The following is a 15,115-nucleotide window of genomic DNA, read 5'->3' as shown; positions in this document are numbered from 1 at the left end:
GACCTGGCCCCACCCAACAGCCTATGGGCTCCAGTGCTGGGACATCTTGGGCCAAACAACCAACAGGACAGGAAGACAGCTCCACCCATCAGCAGACAGGCTACTTAAAGTTTCCTGAGCACACAGCTGCTGGCTAAACACACCCCTTGACATGGCCCGCCCACCAGAGGGACAACACCCAGCTCCACCCACCAGTGGGCAGGAAGCAGTCCCTCCCACCAGGAAGCCTGCACAAGCCTCTTATACAGCCTCATCCACTGGGCGTTGGGGTGGGGGCAGAACAGAAGAAGCAAAAAGAACTATAACCCTTCAGCCAGCAGAATGGAAACAGCAATCTCAGAAAGTTAAGACAAAATGAGACAGCAAAGGAATATGTCCCAGATGAAGGAACAAGATAAAACACCAGAAGAACAACTAAGTGAAGTGGAAATGGGCAATCCATCTGAAAAAGAATTCAGAGTAATGATAGTAAAGACGATCCAAGACTTTGAAAAAATAATGTAGGCAAGGATCGAGAAGATACAAGAAATGTTTAACAAAGACCTAGAAGAATTAAAGAACAAACAAAAAGAGGTGAAAAGTACAATAACTGAAATAAAAAATACACTAGAAGGAATCAATAGCAGAATAACTGAGGCAGAAGAACGGATAAGTGAGCTGGAAGCCAGATGGTGGAAATCACTGCTACAAAACAGAATAAAGAAAAAAGAATGAAAAGAAATGAAGACAGCCTAAGAGACCTCTGGAACAACACTAAATGCACCAACGTTCGTTCACATTACAGGGGTCTCAGAAGGAGAAGAGAGAGAGGAAGGACCTGAGAAAATATTTAAAGAGATAATAGCTGAAAACTTCCCTAACATGGGAAAGGAAATAGTCACCCAAGTCCAGGAAGCACAGATAATCCCAGGCAGGATAAACCTGAAGAAAAACATGGTGAGACACATAGTAATCAAATTGACAAAAATTAAAAACAAAGACAAAATATTAAAAGCTACAAGGGAAAAACAACAAATAACGTACAAGGGAATTCCCATAAGGTTATCAGCTGCTTTCTCAGCAGAAAACCTGCAGGCCAGAAGGGAGTGGCACAAAATACTTAAAGTGATAAAAGGAGAGAACCTACAACCAAGAATACTCTATCCAGCAAGGCTCTCATTCAGATTTGATGGAGAAATCAAAAGCTTTACAGACAAGCAAAAGTTAAGAGAATTCAGCACCATCATACCAGCTTTGCAACAAATGCTTAAGGAACTTCTCTAGGTGGAAAAGAAAAGGACACAACTAGAAATGAGAAAATGATGAATGGAAAAGCTCACCAGTAAAGGCAAACATATAGTAAAGGTAGGAAATCATCCACACACAAATATGATATCAAAACCAGCAATCGTGAGGAGAGTACAAATTCAGGATACTGGAAATGCATTTGAAATTAAAAAAAACAGCATTTAAAACAATCTTGTATATGTATATAGACTGCTATATTAGAACCTCATGGTAACCACAAACCAAAAATCTACAATAGGTACACAAACACAAAAGAAAAAGAAATCCAAACACAACACTAAAGTTAATCATCAAATCACAAGAGAAGAGAACAAAAGAGTAAGGGAGAAAAAAGACCTAGAAAACCAAATCTGAAACAATGAATAAAATGGCAATAGGAACATACATGTTGATAATTATCTTAAATTAAAATGGATTAAATGGCCCAACCAAAAGACATAAACTGGCTGAATGGATACAAAAACAAGACCCAAATATATGCTGTCTACAAGAGACCCACTTCAGGTCTAGGGACATACAGACTGAAAGTGAGGGGATGGAAAAAGGTATTCCATGCAAATGGAAATCAAATGAAAGCTGGAGTAGCAATACTCATATCAGACAAAATAGACTTTAAAATAAAGACTGTCACAAGAGACAAAAAAGGACGCTACATAATGATCAAGGGATCAATCCAAGAAGAAGATATAACAATTGTAAATATATATGTACCCAACATAGGAGCACCTCAATATACAAGGCAAATACTAACAGCCATAAAAGGAGCAACTGACAATTACACAATAATAGTGGGGGACTTTAACACTCCACTTTCATCAATGAACAGATCATCCAGACAGAAAATCAGTAAGAAAACACAGGCCTTAGATGACACATTAGACCAGATGGACTTAGTTGATATTTACGGAGCATTCCATCCAAAAGCAGCAGAATACACATTCTTCTCAAGTGCACATGGAACATTCTCCAGGACTGATCACATGCTGGGCCACAAAGTGAGCCTTGGTAAACTTAAGAAAATGGAAATCCTATCAAGCATCTTTTCTGACCACAACACTATGAGATTAGAAATCAACTACAAGAAAAAAACTGTAAAAAACACAAAACATGTGGAAGCTAAACAATATACTACTAAACAACCAATGGATCACTGAAGAAATCAAAGAGGAAATAAAAAAATACCTAGAGACAAATGAAAACAAAAGCACGATGATCCAAAACCTATGGGACACAGCAAAAGCAGTTCTAAGAGGGAAGGTTATAGCAATACAATCTTACCTCAGGAAACAAGGAAAATCTCAAATAAACAACCTAGGCTTACACCTAAAGCAATTAGGGAAAGAAGAAAAAACAAAACTCAAAGTTAGTAGAAGGAAAGAAATCATAAAGATCTGAGCAGAAATAAATGAAATAGAGATGAAGAAAACAATAGAAAAGATCAATGAAACTAAAAAGTTCTTTAAAAAGATAAACAAAACTGATAAACCTTTAGCTGGACTGATCAAGAAAAAAAGGGAAAGGGCTCAAATCAATAAAATTAGAAATATAAAAGGAGAAGTTACGATGGACACCCCAGAGATACAAAGGATCACAAAAGACTACTACAATAAACTATATGCCAATAAAATGGACAACCTAGAAGAAATGGACAAATTCTTAGAAAGGTACAATCTCCCAAGACTGAACCAGGAAGAAACAGAAAATACGAACAGACCAATCACAAGTACTGAAATTGAAACTGTGATTTAAAAGCTCCCAACAAACAAAAGTCCAGGACCAGATGGCTTCACAGGCAAATTCTATCAAACATTTAGAGACGAGTTAACACCCACCCTCTGAAACTATTCTAAAAAATTGCAGAGGAATGAACACTCCCAAACTCATTCTGTGAGGACACTATCACCCTGATACCAAAACCAGACAAAGACAGCACAAAAAGAAAGAAAATTACTGGCCAATATCACTGATGAACATAGATGTAAAAATCCTCAACAAAATACTAGCCAATTGAATCCAACAATACATTAAAAGGATCATACACCATGATCAAGTGAGATTTGTCCCAGGGATGCAAGGATTTTTAAAATAACCACAAATCAATCAGTGTGATACAACACCACATCAACAAATTGAAGAATAAAAACCATATGATCATCTCAGCAGATGCAGAAAAAGCTGGACAAAATTCAACACCCATTTATGATAAAAACTCTCCAGAAAGTGGGCAGAGAGGGAATATTCGTCAACATAATAAAGACCATATATGACAAACCTACAGCTAGCATCATACTCAATGGGGAAAAGCTGAAAGCATTTCCTCTAAGATTGGGAACAAGACAAGGATGTCCACTCTCATCACTTTTATTCAACATAGTATTGGAAGTCCTAGCCACAGCAATCAAAGAAGAAAAAGAAATAAAAGGAATCCAAACTGGAAAAGAAGAAGTAAAACTGTCACTGTCTGCAGATGACATGATACTACACAACATTTCTATACACTAACAATGAAAGATCAGAAAGAGAAATTAAAGAAACAATCCCATTTACCATCACATCAAAAAGAATAAAATACCTAGGAATAAACCTACCTAAGGAGGCAAAAGGCCTGTACTCTGAAAACTGTAAGACGCTGATAAAAGAAATCAAAGATGACACAAAGAGATGGAAAGATATACCATGTTCTTGGATTGGAAGAATCAGTATTGTCAAAATGACTATACAACCCAAGGCAATCTACAGATTCAATGAAATCCCTATCAAATTACCAATGGCATTTTTCACAGAACTAGAACAATGGAGACATAAAAGACCCCGAATAGCCAAAGTGACCTTGAGAAAGAAAAATGGAGCTGGAGGAATCAGGCTCCCTGACTTCAGACTATACTACAAAGCTACGCTCATCAAAACAGTATGGTACTGGTACAAAAACAGAAATATAGATCAATGGAAAAAGACAGAAAGCCCAGAAATAAACCCACACTCCTACGGTCAATTAATCTAAGACAAAGAAGGCAAGACTATACAGTGGAGAAAAGACAGTCTCTTCAATAAATGGTTCTGGGAAAACTGGACAGCTACATGTAAAAAAATGAAATTAGAACATTCTTTAACACCATAAAGATAAAATAACTCAAAATGGATTAAAGACCTAAATGTAAGACTCGATACTATAAAACTCTTAGAGGAAAACACAGGCAGAACACTCTTTGATATAAATCGCAGCATTATCTTTTTAGATCCATCTCCTAGAGTAATGGAAATAAAAACTTTGACATGTATGTTCCTATTGCCATTTTATTCATTGTTTCAGATTTGGTTTTCTAGGTCTTTTTTCCTCCCTTACTCTTTTGTTCTCTTCTCTTGTGATTTGATGATTAAACAAATGGGGCCTAATTAAATTCAAAAGCTTCTGCACAGCAAAGGAAACCATAAACAAAACAAAAACTCACAGAATGGGAGAAAATATTTGCAAATGATGTGACCGAAAAGGGATTAATCTTCAAAATTTACAAACAGCTCATGAGGCTCTATATCAAAAAATAACCCAATCAAAAAATGGGCAGAATAACTAAATAAAAAGAACATTTCTCCAAAGTATATATACAGATGGCCAAGAGGCACATGAAAAGAGATGGTCAATATTGCTAATTATTAGAGAAATGCAAATCACATCTACAATGAGACATCACCTCACACCAGTCAGAATGGCCATCACCAGAAAGTGTACAAACAATAAATGCTGGAGAGGGTGTGGAGAAAAGAGAATCCTCCTACACTGTTGGTGGGAATGTAAATTGGTGCAGCCACTAAGGAGAACAGTATTGAGGTTCCTTAAAAAACTAAAAATAGAGCTACCATATGATACAGCAATCCCACTCATGGGCATATATCCGGAGAAAACCATGGTTCAAAGGGATACACGCAACCCAATATTCACTGCAGTGCTGTGTACAATAGCCAAGACATGGCAGCAACCTAAATGTCCGACAGATGAATGATAAAGAAGATGTGGTACATATATACAATGGAATATTACTCAGCCATTAAAAAGAATGAAATAATGCCGCCATTTGCAGCAACGTGGATGGAGCTGGAGATTATCATACTAAGTTAAGTTAGATAGAGAAAGACAAATATCATATGATATCACTTATATGTGGAATCTAAAAAAAATGATACAAATGAACTTATTTACAATACAGAAAAAGACTCACAGACTTAGAGAACAAACTTATGGTTACCAGTGGGAGAGGGTGGGGGAGAGGGATACACTGGGAGTTTGGGATTGACATATACACACTGCTATATTTAAAACAGATAACCAACAAGGACCTACTGTATAGCACAGGGAACTCTGCTCAATATTCTGTAATAGCCTAAATAGGAAAGGAACTTGAAAAAGAATAGATATGTGTATATGTATAACTGAATCACTATGCTATATATCTGAAACTAACACAACATTGTTAATCAACTATACTCCAATATGAAATAAAAATTAAAAAAATAATAAAGTAGCATATGGGAGAAAAAATTAAATATAGACCATCCATTGTTTAATTAATAATATCTAATACATTATTTCTCACACATCTAATATACTATTTCTGGTAATGCCTTAAATGTTTGAAATTTTGTGAGTTTCAACTGTAAAATTCAGATGTTTTAGTAAATTAATGCCAAAAAAGATGAAGAAAAAAGGTTATAAATCAAGGATCTTCCCAAGCTGTCTGATTTTATCTCAAAGGGTACTTTTATCTTATGAGCACAATATGGGAAATTTCATGCAGGATAAAAGAAGCAAACAAACAAGTCTTCAAATAAATCCTACTCAGGACAAATAACAATTTGGCTTATGGCTTAGTAATTATTATCAAATTGCAACACGACAAACATGGAATGTATAGTCAAGTCACAAATGATTCAGAACTGGCTCCCTCTGACATGAAGTTTTTCTAGTGCATTTGAAGATGTGTAATTATATTTTTAAAAATTCTTCCTAATGAAACACCAGTAGCATAACCATTTTATAAAGAGAAACTTGCCCTAAATACTTCCATGAGAAGATACTTAGTCTACTCAATAACTTAGAATTAATTTGAGAATTTATTATCACTTTTAAAAAATGATTTCATTTTATATTATTTTACTTTGGTTTCAAGGGATATCATACTCCTGCAAACAGTGAAGTCCAAAATTAAGGTACTGACAGTACTGTACTCCCTCTGAAGGCTCTAGGGGAGGAAACTTCCTTGCCTCTTCTAGTCTCTGGTGGCTCCAGGCATTCCTTGGCTTGTGGTTGCATCACTCCAGTCTCTGCCTCCATCTTCACATAGCCTTCTCCTTCTCTCTGTGTCTCTTTCTTGTGTGTCTCTTATATGCACACCTATCACTGGATTTAGAGCCCACTTGGAAAATCCAAGATAAATCTTATTTCAAGATCTCTAATTATATCTGTAAAGACTCTCCCCCCTGCAAAAAAAGTCACATTCACAGATTCTGGGGCTTAGAATGTGGACATATTTTGGAGGGAGGGCACCTTCAACCCCACTGCACTCCTATTTTGAATTCTACTAAAAGTTAATTTGGCCTGTTCTTGAACTTTATAAAAATGGAATCATACTTGTACCCCACCCCCCAAAAAAGAAGATGAGATAGCAATACCTTGGATGAATGAAATAATCAGACTTGAGTATGAGTATATATTTACCTGCATCTTCAGGGGTTCTTATTTCAAACGCTAACAAATTTTCTTGTTTTTCTTCTAAATCTTGTAGAACGGCACTGATGGTCTGATGCTATCAGATAAAATATTAAAAACTTCATTACAAGAAGTAGATGTTTTTCTCTGATATGCAACTGACAAATGCACAGTAAAAGTGCTAAAGAAAGTGACACTAAAAATGCTCATTTCCCTTTATGTTCCAAATGTACTCAGGCTTTGTTTAAACTTAATTGTATATATATTACATATTTGGGGAAAAATTAAACATAAATGTATCTTGATTTATGTAGCAGATCTGCTCCAGGAAAACAGAATGTAAGAGTAGCAAGCATACAAAGAATCACAATTTCTCAATGACTTCTGTTATAGGCATAGGAGAAAAAGAACACTCAGCACATAATATTTAAAGACAATATATATGCAACAAGTTCACTTTAAGGCTTTATGACTATCATTGTACACTACTGAAATTTCACACACAGTCTTACAAATACTAAACACTCTCAAAAACTCACAAAGGGGATTTAAAACCACCTCTTTATATACTTGTCAGTATTAATATTCCTGACTCAAATGCCTTCTACATATTCTGCCCAGAACTTTCTCTTTCTTATCAGAGATGGAATTGTGGAGTGGACTCTGGAACTGGACTGCTTGGGTTTGAATTCCGGCTTCATCTCTTCCTAGCTGGGTGACTACAGAAAGTTAATTATCCTCTCCTTGTCTGAACTGAGTAACACATATAAACTGTTTAGGACAGTGTCAGCACAAAGTAAAAGTTCTATAAATACTGCTTATTATTATTATATTAAACCAATCTCACACACAAAACCCCTGACTAATCTAATCCATACTGATTTCTTCTTTCTCAGAATTACTTAAGAATTTTAGTGCTACAGAAATTAGCATTAACATGTGTAATGTCTTATATATTATATTTCCTCCATCAAAACAATGAGATCTTGTAGGCTGGAGCATGGCTTTCATATGTGTACAGGTTTCCACACTGCTGGATATACAGTTGTTGCTCAATAAATGACAACTGATGGACTGACTCGTACTATGTATCCTTTAATACATTCTCAAAACACATTCATTTTTAAAAGATGTATGTCCTCAAAGCCTTGTGAAGTACGTTGCTCGAAAGTTTTACTTTGGTGCCCACAAGGGATATGGAAAATGCACATAATAAAACCATCCAGTTATGTGGAAAAGTAAACTAAAGGTCTAAATTTGTGACCAGACTAAGCCTCTACCTACAGGTTGGGATAAAGAAAACATCTTTTCGTGCTGACTTCTCCTTCTGTTTTGTCTCATATTGTAGATGCACTCAGTCTTGTCCACCATGGGCCATAACTTTTCACTCCATACCAGCTCCACATTTTACCATGGAGAGCCCAGTAAAACTTTCCCTCCAAGATCCCCCTTCTTAGTCTTTCATTACTATTTGTTTATCTTACCAAAAACAAAAAACAAGAAAAACCACTCCTAACCTAGGATCTGTCTTTGGAATAAGCAACTTATAGACACTTTACACTCTACTTACTGTAAAGCTTCACTAAGATTTTATTCCAGATTTACAACTTTTACTATGGCAGGATCATCTTTGCCTCTGACATCTCTTTTATAATTTTGAATATTAAAAATAAAACATAGTGGTTAAGAGCACAGGTTCTGGAGTCAGATTGCCTGGAGTTTAATTCTACCATTGCTACTTAATAGAAATGTAATTCTGGATTGTTACTTACCCTCTCTTACTTTAGCTTATCTGTAATGAGGAAGGTAATAATATTAATAGAAACTACCTAGAAGAATTATTATAAGGACTAAATGAGTTAATATAAAGCACTTAGAGGAGAGTTTACCATATAATAAATACTCGGTGAATGCAAACTATTATCATTATTATTTTTTATTACTTCTGTACTCATTCTATATGGAGGTAGAGAAGGAGGCTGCCTACACATGCTGTGATCTGAAGGTGTTAGAAGGTAGCACCAAACTAAAATCATCTCATTTCCTTTGCACCTGGCCATAGAGTCGCCCCCCCCATCCTCAGTTTGGTTTGGAAATTTCAACATTCAAAAACAATTTTACATTTACAAAAGACAAACCCTTGATGATTTTAATGTCTGCATATTTAAGTTTCTTTTTCTTTTTTTTAAAGTTGGTTTTCATTAAACTCCTATATCTCCACTATACTCCTCTGTGGCTCAGCATCTAAAATGATATACATTATTCTGAAGCAAATACCCATATAGTTAATAACAATAGGGTGATTTTTCCATAATGTTTTAATCTTTACATGAAAATATACCTTAAAGATACTAATGGTCAATATGGTGAACTGAGCTGATACAGAAGGACTCCAGTCTACTCCAAACAGTTGGAAAAACACATTAGACAAAATACAATAAACTTTAACCACCTGTCCCCAGCTAAGATTGGAAAAAGAAAGAGAAATAAAATGAAGTTAGTAGCAGCCCATGAGGGATCTGGAACAAACATAGATATTAGGGATTAGGGTCCTACAAAGGAACAGAAGATAAGGCCTCAGGGCCACAGGAAGAAGGAGTTAGAATGGAGTCCCCTCATAAAGCTAGTGACCTTAAGTGGGTGTCCTTTAGCTTAAATAAGGATTAGAAAAAATTCTACTTGACACCCACCCAAGGCTTTGGGTAGAAAATCAGTGATCAAAGGCTATTGCCCAGAATATAGTGCAGAGAATTAAAGAGATGGAAAATATGAAAAAGACATATGGAGACTGGTCTAACAGCCATCTAAATATGAGTTCCAAAAAAGGAGATACTGAGAATGGGACAGAGGTAATATTCAAAGATATAAGGGCTGAGAGTTTCCAATATACAAATGAGAAATGTGTCTTCAGATTAAAGGAGCATGCCTAGTCCTTAGAATAATTAATTAAAAACACATCCACATTTAGACATAACCTAGTGAAACTGCAGAATATAAAAGAAAAATCTTAAAAACTGTAAGCTTAAAAGACATTACCTACAAGGGAATGACAATTAGATTGACAATTAACTTTTCATTCATTACAAGAGATACCAGGAGCAATGTAAAATATTTTTTAAATGCTGAGGTAAATACAATTTAGTTTGAATACCATTCAAAATATTTAAGGTATAAAACAGTTGATTAATCATAGTTTAGGTTCAATGAATAATATTTTCTCCTCTACACTAACAAAAAATATGTAAGGGAAATCTAATCAACATACATAGTCTTATTCAAAATATTTCATTGAGGATGCTACTTTGCTTAAGAAGTTAGTGTCTAGTAAGCTGTATGTTTTAATTAAACTAAGAATATCCATTTTATATATTTATATATGTATGACTACTATGGGTTTTTTTTTTCAAAAAATATACGTTTACATGAGGGATTTCACATATAGCAAACACTGTCACTATAAACCATGTGGGATCCACGTTGGTTAAACCAGGTTTCTTTTCTCTTCTCTGTCTGGGTTCCAGGGTCTTTTCTACCTAGTATGTATCTTAGATACTTTTTGGAAGTGGGTGGGTGAAGACACGCTATGACAGTGGCACTGTCTGTCAGATAAGAAGTAGCCAAAAAACGCAATCTAGGTGTAAAGGATAGCAGCTAAACTATAATTCTGTGTTCAATGCAGATAATGGAGAGTTAACTATATACCATATTTTCTTGGTTCATTCTGTTCAATTATGCTGTATTATTTTCTTATGACAAAAAACATTTTCAACCTGTATGTCCTTAAAATGGAAAGAGTGCTGCCAACAGCCAATGGCTGGCTGGCCCAAAGAATGGCATTTTCTAGGCTGAAGAACAAAAGGATTTCAACTTCACTCACCATGGCGAGGTTTTCTTTTGTTTTTTCTTGGTGTGAAATAGAACGTGTATCAACAGTTTTGCAGTCATCACAAAAACACTGTTTATGTCTTTTTGCCTGGATAGCAGGAATTTTTACTTTAAAACATAAAATTAGAAAATATAAGAATGTGTAAAAATTTAGCATCATTTTATCAATTGTAATGGTGACAGGAATGGGAAGGATAAAGTAAGTCTATAATTACTATGATATCTTAATGTTGGTCAGCACCTCATTATTTATTATCAATTGACTAACTACAGCTAACATTTGCTGAATACTTATCACATGCTGGACATTGAATTCTTTTCCTGAATCATCTTATTTAATCTTCATATGAGCCCATGAGGTAGGTAATTAATTACATCTATTTTACAGAAGAGGAACGTGAAGCTTAGAGGGATTCAAGAAGTTGCCTAAAGTTACATAGCTAGTACTGAAACCAGATCTGACTTCAAGTCCATGCTCTTAAATACTACGACTATAATTCACTGTCTCCGTAAAATTCTCTCTGAACCTTCTCCCATTTTGGATTCTCTTTCTCCATATATGGGTACCCTATACCCCTCATTCTGCTGGGGAACCTGATGAAGGAAAGGTATATACAAGAAACAACAGAAAAGTGGGAATAGATATAGCACTTTTTAACAAGAGTGCCCAATAACTCCAAATATGGCTTTGAAGAGGGAAAGAGACATACCTGGGGCTTTAAGAAAGTCCCTGACCCTATGGACTTAGCATATGGTAGCAGGCAAAGAAAAGAAGATTTGTGTATCAGTCTCTTGACTTTGACCTACATGTGATCTAGCTCACTAGTAAAATAGGACACAATGATTATCCTTGCCTCTCACCAATCATATCAGTAATAATGATTCCTCCCTTGAAAACAAACAGTTGGTAAGGACTGTGGTAGGCTGGGGGAAAAGTGAGTCACGGGTTTTCTCTTCCCAATATTCTCCCTCATAGAGAGGACAGATAAGTTCCCGGCTTTCTTCTTCTATGAGTCAAGGCTCAAGCATGAAGGAAAAGGAAGAACAATTCTCTCTCCTCAACATTCCCAAAATTGTGTTTAACTGCCTGTTTTCTGGTTATCTCCTCACAAGACTGGAAGCTCTTCTTGGGCAAGTGCCTGGTTTGTATAGCAGGTGCTCAACAATTGTACGTTTTCTCAATTAGTGTTCACTAAATGCTTCTTTTTTTTTTTTTTTTAACACATCCATCACCTGACATTGTTACCGTGTGTGTGTTGGTGAGAACATTTAAGATTTACTCTCTTGGCAAATTTTAAGTATACAATTTATTATTATAAACTATAATCATCATCTTATATATTAGCTCCCCAGAACTAATTCATCTTATAAGTGAAAGTTTGTATTCTTTGACCAACATTTTCCCATCTCCCCCCATCACCCCCTCCCCCAAGCCCTTGGCAACCACCATTCAACTACCTACCTGGTTCTTTAAGCTTGACTTTTTTAGGTTCCACATATAAGTGACGTCTTAAAGAGTTTGCCTTTCTGTGTCTTTCTACGCTTATTTCACTTAGCATAACATCCTCCAGGTTCACCCATGTTGCCACAAATGGCAGGATTAAATGCTTATTTCTTATAGATAACTCATTATATTATTTAAGTGCAAACTACTGCTAAAAATGGTTCACAAAATTTTACCTATATATTCCCTTGAAATATTCTTTCCATTGTAATATATTACACATACACTCACATACATATATAAGCATAATATATTTGCTTAACAAATTCATATTCTAGCATTAGAAAGTTTGTCTTGAAAAGTTGGCATCATTACAAATTTTGAAGTAATGGAATATTAGTTTCAAAGACTTTAGTATGTCATTCTTTTCCAGCCCCACTACAAGTAAACCAATCTGCATAGTTTCAGTGACATCTCTATCTCAGATCCAATGTTACGAGAGATTAATGTTTGTTTAATGAATATGTTTTGTTTCAACATATAATCCCAATACAACAGGATCATATAATCTATAAATTAAACCAAGTTTGGAAATGCTATTTCTAAAAATAAATGATGCTTTTCAAGAGTTTAATAAACATACAAAACATTTATCCCTAGTTATGAAATAATTTACACAAATCTTAAGATTTTTTTTCTAAGCAGAGGTACACACCCTTATAAAATAGCAAGCACCACTGACATACATACCAGTGACTACAGCATTACTCTCATCTCTATTGTCAGTCTCAATAGCACCATAAGATTTTAGCAGCTCTTTCATGTTTTTATCATCTGCTTCATCCAAAGCAGTCTTCTGCTTTTGATCCTTTTGATTAGGGTTTGCTCCATGTTGTAGTAGAATCTCAGCTGCCTAAAAGGTATTTTTCCAAAGTTATCTCTACAGATACCTAAGATCAATAATTCCTGCTTTCATTACAAGACACCACTATCAAGTATTAAAAGTTATCAAAAAAAGTTTTCAAACTCTGACCAAGAAAATCTTGATTAAATTTGATATGACAACTGTAAACTGCTCCACTGATTTGGCCTGATCTGTCCTCACAGAAGAACCAAACACCATGACATGAAAGTACCAGATATGCTGCCTTCACGGCTGAAGAGGCAGACTTTGGGAGACTGATGTGCAAAAGGATTTACTCTATCTCTTTAACACAGCCCTTTGTCCTCCCCTAAACTGCTGGAAGATAGGGTGGAGAAGGGAGGAGGGATCATTTCAGGATTATATTACATTATACACTGTATTATAAATTGCCATCAGACATAGTTGAATAAAGTTTCATTTGAACTATATTTCAGGTATGTTACTTGTTTAGGAGGTTTTATAAGCTAGCCTGGGAACCTAATGTCTATTCTAATATTTTCTATGCAAATGTTTCCTAAATAGATGACATATTCACAGAATGTTAATAAGATTAAAAAGAAACAGAAATAATCTACTCCAACCCCACCTTTTAAAGAAGAGAAAACTGAGGTCAAAGATAAATGTTGTGACATTTTGGGGGCAAAAGTTTCTAATATAAATAATGCTTCCCTGAATAACTCAAATAACTCAAATTTGTGTTTAAAAAATTTGAATAACTCAAAGTTGTGTATTAGAAGTAAGTTTATAAGTCATCAAAGTTAAAGACTGTCACTAATTAGTTGACAGTATAAGCCAACTAGTAAAAAACAATCAGTGATTCCATCTGCACAAGGCAAATGACTCAAACCACTGAAAAATCTTTTGTTTAGGAAAAATGGTCAGTATTTTGTTAAAGTAAAGATATGCATATGTGCTAGTAGCTTTTCTCTTTCAACTTGTGTCCAGGTATGGAAAAGCAGAAAAACTTAGGAGCAAATGGGCCAGTAGAAGTAATAAGGATAGCTCCTTATTTGTTCTATCAGCCTATTTGTTTTAAAGTCAAGCATACAAAATTCACTCCTGCTACTTACTATCTATGTCCTTGGGCAAGTTATTTACCATCAGAACCTCATTTCTCTCACCTATGAGGCTTAAATGTGAACCCGGGTAAAGTATTTGGCACATGGCGGGGCTTAAGGAAAACACTCCCCTATTTAGCCCTGTGTAATCTCCAGCCTGCTGGCTCTTTGCTTAACCTCATGTAGTTTCCTTACCCACATCTGTAGATCAGCCAAGGAATTGAGGGGGTTCCCCTTTAAATCTCTGGAGAATTCTTTCTGTGCAGATATATTGTCTGGTATTTTGCCCCATAAATTTCAGCTGTTGGAGTTTAAAACTCCAAACAACCTTCTCAACTCATTGAGATCATAAGGCTATTTGCTTTCTTCCTCCCTAGGCTTCTGCCTGAAAACTCCTCCTAGTCCATGAGGTGGGGCAATCATACGGTTAGTCTCATGTTTCCATCCTGTCAGGGATCACTGCCCTCTGTTGCATGTTGTCTAATGTCTCAAAACTGTTATTTCATATATTTTGCTCACTTTTCTAGTTTTTAAGGTGGGAGGAAATATCTTACCCCTGCTATCCCATCTTGTACAAAAGTGGGTACCCATTCCCCCCACATTTTATCTTTTAAAAAAATCTCTTATTCTTCTTTTCCTTATCTTTTTATTCTCCACATTTTACAATGTAGAATACATGACCATCTTGGAAGATAACTTAAAAAAGAAATTAAGATTTTTTTTTAATTGAAAGTTGAAAAAGAAAATAAGATGTTGAATAACTTTGCATGTAGTCATGCCAGAGAGAAAATTAGGAATTAAATATACAGGGTGTT

The 15,115-nt window shown here is 35.3% G+C and overlaps 1 protein-coding gene across 1 annotated transcript in view; it reads right to left on the bottom strand.

Annotated features, from left to right (window-relative positions):
* ANKRD31 (ankyrin repeat domain 31) overlaps positions 1-15,115 on the bottom strand; it is a 129,400-nt gene that overhangs the window by 36,396 nt on the left and 77,889 nt on the right. Inside the window, 3 exon segments of the mRNA XM_060007007.1 lie at positions 6,998-7,085; positions 10,866-10,981; positions 13,068-13,230. Of these exon segments, the coding sequence (XP_059862990.1) occupies positions 6,998-7,085; positions 10,866-10,981; positions 13,068-13,230 (367 nt within the window).

Source organism: Delphinus delphis, chromosome 3, assembly GCF_949987515.2.
Source record: "Delphinus delphis chromosome 3, mDelDel1.2, whole genome shotgun sequence".
Lineage (NCBI taxonomy): Eukaryota > Metazoa > Chordata > Mammalia > Artiodactyla > Delphinidae > Delphinus > Delphinus delphis.
Note: the sequence above shows the minus strand (reverse complement) of the source record. Positions and strands in the feature narration are given on the sequence as shown.